Source organism: Heptranchias perlo, chromosome 23, assembly GCF_035084215.1.
Source record: "Heptranchias perlo isolate sHepPer1 chromosome 23, sHepPer1.hap1, whole genome shotgun sequence".
In the NCBI taxonomy this organism is placed as follows: Eukaryota; Metazoa; Chordata; class Chondrichthyes; order Hexanchiformes; family Hexanchidae; genus Heptranchias; species Heptranchias perlo.
This window is the reverse complement of record NC_090347.1, coordinates 44,181,722-44,195,569: the sequence shown is the minus strand read 5'-3', so window position 1 is coordinate 44,195,569 and position 13,848 is coordinate 44,181,722. Positions and strand designations below refer to the sequence as shown.

The following is a 13,848-nucleotide window of genomic DNA, read 5'->3' as shown; positions in this document are numbered from 1 at the left end:
TCAGGCTAACTGGTCTATAGTTTCCTGTTTTCTCTCTCCCTCCTTTCTTCAATAGCCAGGTTAAATTTGCTATCTTCCAATCCATGGGGACCGTTCTAGAATTTAGGGAATTATGGAAGATCAAAACCAATGCATCCACTATCTCTGCAGCCACCTCTTTTAAAACCCTAGGATGTAGGCCATCAGGTCCAGGGGATTTGTCGGCTTTTAGTCCCATTAATTTCTCCAGTACTTTTTCTTTGTAATATTAATTACTTTAAGTTCCTCATTCTCATTAGACCCTTGGTTCCCCATTATTTCCGGTATGTTTTCTGTATCTTCTACTGTGAAGACAGGTACAAAATACTTGTTTAATGTCTCCTCACATTTGGTATTGGAGGTGAAGATGGGGGGCGGGAGAGGAAGGGGGTTGGAGGTGGTAATTTGCTGCTAAGGTGAGGAGCCTGGGGTTTTCCTTATCCTCCAGGATGTCCGTGGAATAGTGGGAGGATTTGGATGAGAAGGGGGGGATCAGTATAACTTTGGATAATCAAGACAGATCTGGGGGGGCGGGGGTTAATCAACCAGCCTAGCTGTGAACCAGGTGTGCTGCAGCTTATAGGTGCAGAGATTAAAATGATGGCGGGGGTGGGAGACAGTAAGGGACTTGGAGGGGTCAAGGCATCAATGGCAGAGGCAAGGGAGCAGGTCCAGTGCAGCAGATGTATTGAGGTGGGTGGAGGGTCAGAGAACAGGAAGTTGGGAATTTGAAGAGTGTTGGAGAAGGGGCTGGGGAATAGTTTTTTCAGGATTAGAGGGTGATTGTAGGGCGGTTGGAGGCAGGCAGAGAACTGTGGATGTTAAGGGAAACTAGGGAGTGATCAGAAATGGCTTCATCAAAGTTAGTAAGCTCATTGCCTGCCCTCTTTTTGACCCCCCCAATGCCTTAATAGCCAGTCCATTAGAGCCATTCCATTAGAGCCATTCTACTTATCCCCATCCCCTTCCTGTCAATCCCATACATGTCCATGCTGCTGCCCCTCTCTCCCACCCTTCCTCATCCAGTTTCTCACCTGTCATCCCGCAGACCATCTTCTTGCATTACCTCATTTGATTTGATATCATATCGGAGTTGAAAGTTGGGGATCTCCTTTTGCATCAGTTGGAGATGAGGCAGCATGGGCCCGTACACTGCCCCATCGTGCCACTTCCAGTGAATCATGCGGAAACTTAATGGTTTTCCTCGAAGTTTCTGTAAAACTGTTTGAGCCTGGAGTCAATCACAATAAAACAGATGGAAAAAGTCAATGGTGAGGAAATCAGGATGTTTCTTTCCCCCACTTCCAATTCTCCCTCAGAATTCCTCTCCTTATCCTTCTCCTGTTAGTGGTCTCTTTTGCTCCACAGGCTTTAGATGACCATTCTTCACAAGTAAACCTGGACTGTGAGCATAGGAACAGAGGAACTGCAGCAGGCCATTCAGCCCCTCGAGACTGTACTGCTATTCAATAAGATCATGGCTGATCTGTACCACGACTCCATTTACCTGCCTTAGCTCCATAACCCTTGATACCCTTACCTAACAAAAATCTAGGGCTCTCAATCTTGAAAGCTCCATTCGACCCCCAGCATCCACAGCCTTTGGGAGAGTGTTCCAGATTGCCACTACCCTTTATATAAAAAAGTCCTTCCTGATTTCTCTCTTAATCGTAAAATTACGTCCCCTTGTTCTAGATTTCCCCATCAGAGGAAATATTTCTCCGTAGCTACCCTATCAACTCCTTTTAACATTTTAAACATCTCAGTTAGATCACCCCTCAATGTTTTATACTCAAGGGAATACAAGCCAAGTTTCTGCAACCTGTCCTCATAATTTAACCATTTTAGCTCTGGTATCATTCAGGTGAATCTGCGCTGTACCCCCTCCAAGGCCAATATATCGCTCCTGAGGTTTGGTGCACTGACCATTGGGGGCATCATAGTCCGATCCCAATCCTCTCCTCACCCAAAGTCTACCTTCTTGCAGGGATCACTGCAATGATCAGAACTAGCTAATTTTCCCCTTCTTAGTCCAGAGGTCCATTACCTACCTCAACATGGACCGGCAATCAAACCTGGGACTTTCCTGGTCCGTATGGCTCAGTATCACACTCGGCTGAGCATTTACTGGGGCCTTGGAACAATTCTTGATGTTAAATGTGACTTTTTATGATTGGTTAATAAATCGGACAGTGTAAGTTGTAGAACAGCACTAGGATTAGGCGAGAAAAGTTAATTTGCAACTTTCATAATTAGATATAAAATTGGTGACATAGCTCAGACTTCACAGCCATGTGGGGCTGTGTGTTAGTGCCTGTAAGCATGGCATCACAATCTTGGGCATTAATGGCAGGACTGTCAGTAAACAGACATCATGCTGTAATCATGTGTCAGTTCCACAATGAACATCTCATCTCAGGCCTTAGAGAAAATAACGGGAATACCCCAGCGGTTAGAGAAACTGATGTAAGTGACCCAGTGGATTAAAAAAAATGATGGGAGTACTCAGCAGGTAGAGAAACTAATGGGAGTACTCAGCAGGTAGAGAAACTAATGGGAGTATCCCAGCGGATAGAGAAACCAATGGGAGTATCCCAGCGGATAGAGAAACCAATGGGAGTATCCCAGCGGGTAGAGAAACCAATGGGAGTATCCCAGCGGGTAGAGAAACCAATGGGAGTATCCCAGCGGGTAGAGAAACCAATGGGAGTATCCCAGCGGGTAGAGAAACCAATGGGAGTATCCCAGCAGGTAGAGAAACTAATGGGAGTATCCCAGCAGGTAGAGAAACCAATGGGAGTATCCCAGCAGGTAGAGAAACTAATGGGAGTATCCCAGCAGGTAGAGAAACTAATGGGAGTATCCCAGCGGGTAGAGAAACCAATGGGAGTATCTCAGCGGGTAGAGAAACCAATGGGAGTATCCCAGCGGGTAGAGAAACCAATGGGAGTATCTCAGCGGGTAGAGAAACCAATGGGAGTATCCCAAGAGATAGAGAAACTAATCGGAGTATCCCAGCAGGTAGAGAAACTAATTGGAGTATTCCAGCAGGTAGAGAAACCAATGGGAGTATCACAGCGGGTAGAGAAACCAAAGGGAGTATCCCAAGAGATAGAGAAACCAATGGGAGTATCCCAGCAGGTAGAGAAACTAATGGGAGTATCCCAGCAGGTAGAGAAACTAATGGGAGTATCCCAAGAGATAGAGAAACCAATGGGAGTATCCCAGCGGGTAGAGAAACTAATGGGAGTATCCCAAGAGATAGAGAAACCAATGGGAGTATCCCAGCGGGTAGAGAAACTAATGGGAGTATCCCATGAGGTAGAGAAACCAATGGGAGTATCCCAAGAGCTAGAGAAACTAATGGGAATATCCCAAGAGATAGAGAAACTAATGGGTGTATCCCAAGAGATAGAGAAACTAATGGGAGTATCCCAGTGAGTATAGAAACTGATGTAAGTAACCCTGTGGATAAAAAAAATGATGGGAGTACCTCAGTGGGTGGAGAAACTAATGGGAGTATCCCAAGATGTAGTACTGAAGAGATCAAGTCATTGATGGGAACGAACTGTCGACAAGTGGGCCCGGGTTCTATTCCCAGTATAGTTGGTAGCTATGATACTACAACAGTAAAGGCATTCACATATTCACAAAGGTGCCTATCCTTTGGCAATGAACAAGCTACCATTTTACATGGGGCACATACCTCTCCTCTTTGAGCATTTCTCAAGGAAATACCATTAATTCCATCAATAATGTCTCCGGCCAGGACACACTCATCTGCTTCAGCTTGACTTCCTGCAATTACCTCCGTTACAAAAATGCGTCCATCTGTATATCTGAAAGGAAAGACCACCAGCTGTCAGCAAGTCTGTACAATTATTGCTTAACGTACCATCACAGATACCCTCGGGAAAGATCCAGATCACAAAGTTATCACATTAGCTGGTAGAGCCTCACAGATCAGGATCATCACACTGCATTTTCCAGCACTGGAACAGGAATGAGAAATCCATGTGTGTGGATATTGGTGATGGCAGGTTAGCTGGACAACACCCGCTGTCTGAAAAATGACAAACAAGGATGGAAACCCACTCTGGTTGCCTGAACAGTGCACTATTAAACATTCCCAGGGCACGTACAGCATGGGTTAGATACAGAGTAAAGCTCCCTCTACACTGTCCCATCAAACACTCCCAGGGCAGGTACAGGACAGGTTAAATAGAGAAAAGCTCCCTCTACACTGTCCCATCAAACACTCCCAGGGCAGGTACAACACAGGTCAGATAGAGTAAAGCTCCCTCTACACTGTCCCATCAAACACCTCCAGCAGTATTCCCCACCTTCAGGAGAACAGGGGGGAATATTAGGAAGAAGACTGCTTCAGAAAAACTGGATATTGCCCTCATTTCTGATTAATACACTGAAATGATGTCATCGTCTCCTTGCTTAAAAAACATCAACCCCGCAGAGCTTCCTGGACCCATGGGCTCAAAATCATGACTGGTTTAGATAAACTAAATAAAGAGAAACTGTTCCCATTGGCGGAAGGGTCGAGAACCAGAGGATACAGATTTAAGGTGATTGACAAAAGAAGGGGGGGATGCTGAATATAAACATTCCTGCATTCAGGAAGGTGGGTGCACTGAGTGTGCAGGGTCTTGTCCTCGGATTTATTTGAAAATGAACGCTCTCCACATTCAGTTCCTTGTCACATGTTAACTGTCACTGACACGGCGTCAGGCCTGTGCCATTGCAACTCTCGTCTGCTCGAGTTGCAGGAATGAATCAGTGACCACTCTCCCTCTGGTTCCTTCCACATGAAACCTCCCCAGAACATTAATAAGAGCAGGGAGACCTGGGGAGCGATCTCTGTATCAAAACTTTACACAATTGTGCAACAATGGGCATGGTACTCTCCTGTAACACTTCAAGGTCTTGTACAACATGGAATCATAGAGTGGTTATAGCACAGAAGGAGGCCACTTGGCCCATCGAGTCCATGCCAGCTCTTTGTAAGAGTAATCAGTTAGTCCCATTCCCCCACTCTTTCTCTGTAGCCCTGCAAATTTTTTCCCTTAAAGTATTTATCCAACTCCTTTTTGAAAGCCACGATTCAATCTGCCTCCACCACCCCCTCAGGCAGTGCATTCCAGATCATAACTACTCGCTGCATAAAAAAGATTTTCCTCATGTCGCCTTTGGTTCTTTTGCCAATCACCTTAAATCTGTGTCCTCTGGTTCTCGATCCTTCCGCCAATGGGAACAGTTTCTCTTTATTTACTTTATCTAAACCAGTCATGATTTTGAACAATTGTATCAAATCTCCTCTCAACCTTCTCTGTTCCAAGGAGAACAACCCCAGCTTCTCCAGTCTATCCAAGTAACTGAAGTCCCTCATCCCTGGAACCATTCTAGTAAATCTCCCCTGCACCCTCTCTAAGGCCTTCACATCCTTCCTAAAGTGCGGTGCTCAGAATTGGACACAATACTCCGGTTGTCGCCAAACCAGTGTTTTATAAAGGTTCAACATAACTTCCTTGTTTTTGTACTCTGTGCCTCTATTTATAAAGCCCAGGATCCCGTATGCTTTTTTAACCGCTTTCTCAACCTGCCCTGCCACCTTTAATAATCTGTGCACATAAACCCCCAGGTCTCTCATTCCTGCACTCCCTTTAGAATTGTACTATTTAGTTTATATTGCCTCTCCTCATTCTTCCTGCCAAAATGTATCATTTTGCACTTTTCTGCATTAAATTCCATCTGCCATGTGTCCGCCCATTCCATCAGCCTGTCTATGTCCTCTTGAAGTCTATCACTATCCTCCTCACTGTTTACTACACTTCCAAGTTTGTGTCATTACCAAATTTTGAAATTGTGCCCTGTACACCCAAGTCCAAGTCATTAATATATATCAAAAGTCCCAGTATCGACCCCTGGGGAACACCACTGAATACCTCCCTCCAGTCCGAAAAACAACCGTTCACCACTACTCTCTGTTTCCTGTCATTTAGCCAATTTCGTATCTATGCTGCCACTGCCCCTTTTATTCCATGGGCTTCAATTTTGCTGACAAGCCTATTATGCGGCACTTTATCAAACGCCTTTTGAAAGTCCATATACACAACATCAACCCTCATCAACCCTCTCTGTTACCTCATCAAAAACTCAATCAAGTTAGTTAACCACGATTTGCCTTTAATAAATCCGTGCTGGCTTTCCTTTATTAATCCACGCTTGTCCAGGTGACTATTAATTTTGACCCGGATTATCGTTTCTAAAAGCTTCCCCACCACCGACGTTAAACTGACTGGCCTGTATTTACCGGGTTTATCTTTACACCCTTTTTTGAACAAGGGCTAGCATTCGCAATTCTCCAGACCTCTGGCACCACCCCCATGGAACAGCCATGGGGACCAAATTTGCACCCCAATACGCCAACATTTTCATGCACAAGTTCGAGCAGGACTTCTTCACTGCACAGGACCTCCAACCAATGCTATACACCAGATACATCGACGACATTTTCTTTCTATGGACCCACGGCGAAGAATCACTAAAGAGACTACACGATAACGTCAACAAGTTCCATCCCACCATCAAGCTCACCATGGACTACTCCTCAGAATCAGTTTCTTTCTTGGACACACAAATCTCCATCAAAGACGGGCACCTCAGCACCTCACTCTACCGCAAGCCCACGGACAACCTCACGATGCTCCATTTTTCCAGCTTCCACCCCAAACCGCGTCAAAGAGGCCATCCCCTATGGACAGGCCCTGCGAATACACAGGGTCTGCTCAGACGAGGAGGAACGCGATGGACACCTACAGACGCTGAAAGACGCCCTTGTAAGAACGGGATATGACGCTCGACTCATCGATCGACAGTTCCGACGGGCCACAGCGAAAAATCGCATAGACCTCCTCAGAAGACTACCACGGGACGCAACCAACAGAGTACCCTTTGTCGTCCAGTACTTCCCCGGAGCGGAGAAACTACACCATGTTCTCCGCAGCCTTCAACATGTCATCAACGACGACGAACACCTCGCTAAGGCTATCCCCACACCTCCACTACTCGCCTTTAAACAGCCACCCAACCTCAAACAGACCATCGTTCGCAGCAAATTACCCAGCTTTCAGGAGAACAGCGTCCACAACACCACACAACCCTGCCACGGTAACCTCTGCAAGACATGCCAGATCATCGACACAGATACCACCATCACACGAGAGGACACCACCCACCAGGTACACAGTTCATACTCCTGTGACTCGGCCAATGTTGTCTACCTCATACGTTGCAGGAAAGGATGCCCCAGAGCATGGTACATTGGCGAGACCATGCAGACACTGCGACAACGGATGAACGGACACCGCGCAACAATCGCCAGACAGGAGGGTTCCTTCCCAGTCGGGGAACACTTCAGCAGTCAAGGACATTCAGCCACCGACCTTCGGGTAAGCATACTCCAAGGTGGCCTTCGAGACACACGACAACGCAAAATCGTCGAGCAGAAATTGATAGCCAAGTTCCGCACCCATGAGGATGGCCTCAACCGGGATCTTGGGTTCATGTCACGCTACACGTAACCCCACCAGCGAACAAAAGTTATCTGTTTTTAATATAACGGGTCATTTGCTGTCTTTCTCTTCCTTCTGGATGTTTCTATGTTTCTGCCTCTCTCTCTCTGTTGTTTTTTTGGTTGTTTGTATATTCAGTGGCCCTGTAGGTAACACCTCTCTGTCTGAATACTTTGATTGCCTTGGCAACGGGCAGTTGGAAAGACTATCTGTAATCACCAGGTATTGTTCTGTGATTTATAAATGCGAAAGGTTCGAGGATTTCTTGACATTCACCTGAGGAAGGAGGAAGCCTCCGAAAGCTTGTGATTTTCAAATAAAATTGTTGGACTATAACTTGGTGTTGTAAAATTGTTTACAATTGTCAACCCCAGTCCATCACCAGCATCTCCACATCATGACCACCCCCATATCGAAGGAGGATTGGAAGATTATGGCCAGCATCTCTGCAATTTCCTCCCTTACTTCCCTCAGCAATCTAGGATGCATCCCATCTGGACGGGTGACTTATCTACTTTTAAGTACAGTTAGCCTTTCTAGTACCTCCTCTTTTTTCAATTTTTAGCCCATCCAGTATCTCAACTTCCTCCTCTTTTACTGTGACTTTGGCAGCATCTTCTTCCTTGGTAAAGACAAATGTAAAGTATTCATTTAGTACCTCAGCCATGCCCTCTGCTTCCATGCATAGATCTCCTTTTTGGTCCCTAATGGGCCCTACCCCTCCTCTTACTACCCGTTTACTATTTATATGCCATTAGAAGACTTTTGGATTCCCTTTTATGTTAGCCGCCAGTCTATTCTCATACTCTCTCTTTGCCCCTCTTATTTCCTTTTTCACTTCTCCTCTGTACTTTCTATATTCAGCCTGGTTCTCACTTATATTATCAACCTGACATCTGTCATACGCCCCCTTTTTCTGCTTCATCTTACTCTCTATCTCTTTCGTCATCCAGGGAGCTCTGGCTTTGGTTGCCCTATCTTTCCACCTCATGGGAATGTACCTAGACACCACCCGACCCATCTCCTCTTTAAAGACCGTCCATTGTTCGATTACAGTTTTGCCTGCCAATCTTTGATTCCAATTTACCTGGGCCAGATCCGTTCCCTCCCAATCAAGAGTATTTTTACTCTTGATTGCTCCTTGTCCTTTTCCATAAACCTTATGATACTATGATCACTGTTCCCTAAATGTTCCCCCACTGACACTTGCTCCACTTGACCCACCTCATTCCCCAGAACCAGATCCAGCACTGCCTCCTTCCTCGTTGGGCCAGAAACATACTGATCAAGAAAGTTCTCCTGAATACACTTCAGAAATTCCTCCCCCTCTTTGCCCTTAACACTATTATAGATCCCAGTCTATATTAGAATAGTTGAAGTCCCCCATCATCACTACTCTATAGTTCTTGCACCTCTCTGTAATTTCCCTGCAAATTTGCTCTTCTATATCCTTCCCATTAGGTGGTGGCCTACAGTATACACCCAGTAGTGTAATGGCGCCTCTTTTGTTTCTTAAGTCTAACCAAATAGATTCTGTCCTTGACCCCTCAAGGACTCCTCTCTCTCCAGCACTACAATATTCTCCTTAATCAGTAGGATGGTCCATTTGTCAGACTACATTAGTTTATTGAGTACACAGGATCCCTTATATCAGGAAAGGTGGGTTTACTGAGTATGCAGGGTCCCATATATGAGGTGAGGCTAGATAATGACTATACAGGGTTCCAAATATCAGATGAGGCTGATTTACTTTTTAAAAATTTGTTCATGGGATGTGGGTGTGGCTGGCGAGGCCGGCATTTATTGCCCATCCCTAATTGCCCTTGAGAAGGTGGTGGTGAGCCGCCTTCTTGAACCGCTGCAGTCCGTGTGGTGAAGGTTCTCCCACAGTGCTGTTAGGAAGGGAGTTCCAGGATTTTGACCCAGCGACGATGGAGGAACAGCAATATATTTCCAAGTCAGGATGGTGTGTGACTTGGAGAGGATCGTGCAGGTGATGTTGTTCCCATGTACCTGCTGCTCTTGTCCTTCTAGGTGGTAGAGGTCGCGGGTTTGGGAGATGCTGTCGAAGAAGCCTTGGCGAGTTGCTGCAGTGCATCCTGTGGATGGTACACACTGCAGCCACTGTGCGCCAGTGGTGAAGGGAGTGAATGTTTCGGGTGGTGGATGGGGAGCCAATCAAGCAGGCTGCTTTGTCCTGGATGGTGTCGAGCTTCTCGAGTGTTGTTGGAGCTGCACTCATCCAGGCAAGTGGAGAGTATTCCATCACACTCCTGACTTGTGCCTTGTATATGGTGGAAAGGCTTTGGGGAGTCAGGAGGTGAGTCACTCGCTGCAGAATACCCAGCCTCTGACCTGCTCTTGCAGCCACAGTATTTATATGGTTGGTCCAGTTAAGTTTCTGGTAAATGGTGACCCCCAGGATGTTGATGGTGGGGGATTCGGCGATGGTAATGCCGTTGAATGTCAAGGGGAGGTGGTTAGACTCTCTCTTGTTGGAGATGGTCATTGCCTGGCACTTGTACTGGCGCGAATGTTATTTGCCACTTATCAGCCCAAGCCTGGATGTTGTTCAGGTCTTGCTGCATGCGGGCTCGGACTGCTTCATTATTTGAGGGGTTGTGAATGGAACTGAACACTGTGCAATCATCAGCGAACATCCCCATTTCTGACCTTATGATGGAGTGAAAGTCATTGATGAAGCAGCCGAAGATGGTTGGGCCTAGGACACTGCCCTGAGGAACTCCTGCAGCAATGCCCTGGGGCTGAGATGATTGGCCTCCAACAACCACTACCATCTTCCTTTGTGCTAGGTATGACTCTAGCCACTGGAGTTTTCGCCCTGATTCCCATTGACTTCAATTTTACTAGGACTCCTTGGTACCACACTCGGTCAAATGCTGCCTTGATGTCAAGGGCAGTCACTCTCACCTCACCTCTGGAATTCAGCTCTTTTGTCCATGTTTGGACCAAGGCTGTAATGCCGCTTGATAGCACTGTCGACGACACCTTCCATCACTTTGCTGATGATTGAGAGGAGACTGATGGGGCGGTAATTGGCCGGATTGGATTTGTCCTGCTTTTTGTGGACAGGACATACCTGGGCAATTTTCCACATTGTCGGGTAGATGCGCTAGTGTTGTAGCTGTACTGGAACAGCTTGGCTAGAGGCGCGGCTAGTTCTGGAGCACAAGTCTTCAGCAGTACAACCGGGATGTTGTCGGGGCCCATAGTCTTTGCTGTATCCAGTGCACTCAGCAGTTTCTTGATATTACGTGGAGTGAATCGAATTGGCTGAAGACTGGCTTCTGCGATGGTGGGGATATCGGGAGGAGGCTGAGATGGATCATCCACTCGGCACTTCTGGCTGAAGATGGTTGCAAACGCTTCAGCCTTGTCTTTTGCACTCATGTGCTGGACTCCGCCATCATTGAGGATGGGGATGTTCACAGAGTCTCCTCCTCCCGTTAGTTGTTTAATTGTCCACCACCATTCACGACTGGATGTGGCAGGACTGCAGAGCTTTGATCTGATCCGTTGGTTGTGGAATCGCTTAGCTCTGTCTATAGCATGTTGCTTCCGCTGTTTAGTATGCATGTAGTCCTGAGTTGTAGCTTCACCAGGTTGGTACCTCATTTTTCGGTACGCCTGGTGCTGCTCCTGGCATGCTCTTCTACACTCCTCATTGAACCAGGGTTGATCCCCTGGCTTGTTGGTATACAGAGCTGAATATACCGTGTCCCAAATATCAAGCGAGGCTGGTTCACTGAGTATACAGGGTCCCGTTTATCAGGCGAGGTGGGTTTACTGAGTACATAGGGTCCCATATGTCAGATGAGGCTGGTTTACTGATTATACAGGGTCCTAAATATCAAGTGAGGCTGAATTACTGAGTATACAGGATCCCATATATCAGGCTAGGTGGGTTTACTGAATATATAAGGTCCCATATATCAGATGAGGCTGGTTTACTGAGTATACAGGGTCCCAAATATCAGGCGAGGCTGGTTTACTGATTATACAGGGTCCCAAATATCAGGCGAGGCTGGTTTACTGAGTATACAAGGTTCTGTATACCAGGCAAGGTGGGTACACAATATACAGGGCCCCAAACTCCCCATCCAGGCTCACAATAACCAGCTGAGTGAGGTACCAAAGGGTGAAATGTACCCCAGCAAGAATTGGCACCTGCAGGAGAAATGGGGATGAAGGAAGAAAATATTTATATACTGACACACTAATAGTTTTCACAATGCAGGTAGTTCCCTGAATCCAACAAGTCAATAAATTCAAATTTATTGGCATTGTTTCTAATACGAGAGAGCTGGATCTTACCTGAGCATCATTCCCAGCTCCCGACAGGGGACGGTCTCGTACATCTCACATACCTGTGTAAAGACAAGCTTGTGTTAGCCATCTCACTGTGGGAAGTAGACCATAGCGCACTGCACCCTCACTGCTCCCAGCCGTGGGTCGGAGGGAGCTGTTGCAGTTTGAAGAAGAAACCAAATGGAAGATTTGAAAGTTATTTTGTGTTAGGCCTATTTTGACGGGTCAATAAGGGTGACCCTGGGTCACCAAACAAGAATCAGCGCGACACGTGCCCCTTTTAGGGCATCGCTAATATAAAAAGAAACATATGGTCCATTCAAACTAAACAAAACTCAACATAAAGTTTTGGAAAGATAACTACATAAAAACTTTAAGGGACAGGAAAAAGGCAGTAGGTCCAACAAGCTTGTTCCCACCTCATCCTATCCCTCAATCCCTTTATCTAATTGTCTCCTACACTGTCTAATACACACTAAAACAAGGTAAAATTAAAACAAAACACGTTGGACAGAGAGAGAATTGAGGGAAAGTGGGGTTAACAAGGTAGAGCAGAAATTAAGCATTTTAAATGTTTGATTTTTAATTAAAATTCTATTTTAAGTGCCTATTGTAGTAGTGTGGGATTAATATTCCAGTAACAAAGCTACTCCTGACCTTTCAGAGGTTTTTTTTAATGCAGCGTCACAGTGCATAAGCAGAAAACGTAGAAAAATGGTCAGCCCAGAGAGGCATGAAGTACCCTCGACCTCCTGGCATTTTCAGGGGTCATAAATTCACACAACACAGGAGGCCATTTGGCCCATCGCCAATTGGTCCCACTCCCCCTGTTCTTTCCCCATAGCCCTGCAAATAATGTATCATACAGCAACTGAGCTTGTTCTGTCTGTAAAGGCAGAGGGAAGGCACTACACCCATGCAAACCAGAAGCTTCCGGCCTCAATTCCTGCTCAATGTAGTTAGCTGATCTTTGTTGGGGTGCCACAGTTGACCTCAGTACCCCTAGGCCAAAGAGGGGAGCAATCAGTCAGGGGTCTTGTTCCTGATCATATTTCAGCAACTGCTGCTGGAAGCCGCATGCGTTTGGACGATGGCTTAAGATGGGATCAGGCTTGCCTGCGTTGCCCTTTATAGCCTGCTGACACTCGCTGTCTAAGCTCATGGAGAAGAATGATGACTTGGGCTGCGCTGGTGATTGTGGACCTGTAACCCAGCAAGAGCCAGCAGCTTCAAGAGAGAAGGGGAGATCGTGAACAAAATAAACTGATAGTCAATCGTCTCTCCTGCAGTGAATGAGAGAAGCAAACAACAAGTTTTTGCCACTCCCTCCAATTACATATCTGAGGCAGAAAAATCCACACTTACTGGAAGCAGCCAGCTCTCATCCAGGAAACTACTGTTCTGAAAAATAAACCAAACAAAAACATCACTGTGCATCATTAATGTAAATACATGCACTGTAGCAAGTATGGACTCGGCCCTACATAAAATCAGTTTGTCAGTCTCAGTCCAGTTTTTAGTTGGCACCAATCAGCACGAAACCTGCAGTCTCACTCAGAAAGACCATAGCTGCCTAAAGTTGGAAACTGGTGCGATGGTGGGCACTCTTCTGAGGCTGAGACACATTATTGAAGTAGAACAGATTTACTTTACATCTAACCTGTGCTACACCTGACCCAGGAGTGCTTGATACTGACGCTCGGTGCCTGGAATTGACAGTGTTCCATTCCACAGCACTGACACTCCTCAACTCACGTGCCAGTGAGATTCCCTCTGTCACTGACCTTGTTGGTAAGGAAGGCATGTGGTCAAATCTCGATGCAGGTTGTCGTGATTATTCTTTGGGATCTGTGCCCATTGCTGCCCTCAGAGTGAGACAACTGAATGCATGGGGCTGGAGACATTTAACCAGATA

General features: G+C 46.3%; 1 protein-coding gene across 1 annotated transcript in view; it reads right to left on the bottom strand.

Annotated features, from left to right (window-relative positions):
- The window catches only part of si:ch211-250n8.1 (uncharacterized), a 35,798-nt gene extending 22,436 nt beyond the window's left edge, over positions 1 to 13,362 (bottom strand). Inside the window, exons 1-4 of the mRNA XM_068004393.1 lie at positions 13,299 to 13,362; positions 11,940 to 11,992; positions 3,725 to 3,857; positions 1,053 to 1,249 (exon numbers count right to left, since the gene is read on the bottom strand). Of these exons, the coding sequence (XP_067860494.1) occupies positions 1,053 to 1,249; positions 3,725 to 3,857; positions 11,940 to 11,983 (374 nt within the window). The 5' untranslated portion in view covers positions 11,984 to 11,992; positions 13,299 to 13,362. The remainder of the gene's footprint in view (positions 1 to 1,052; positions 1,250 to 3,724; positions 3,858 to 11,939; positions 11,993 to 13,298) is intronic.
- Between the last annotated feature and the right edge of the window lie 486 nt (positions 13,363 to 13,848).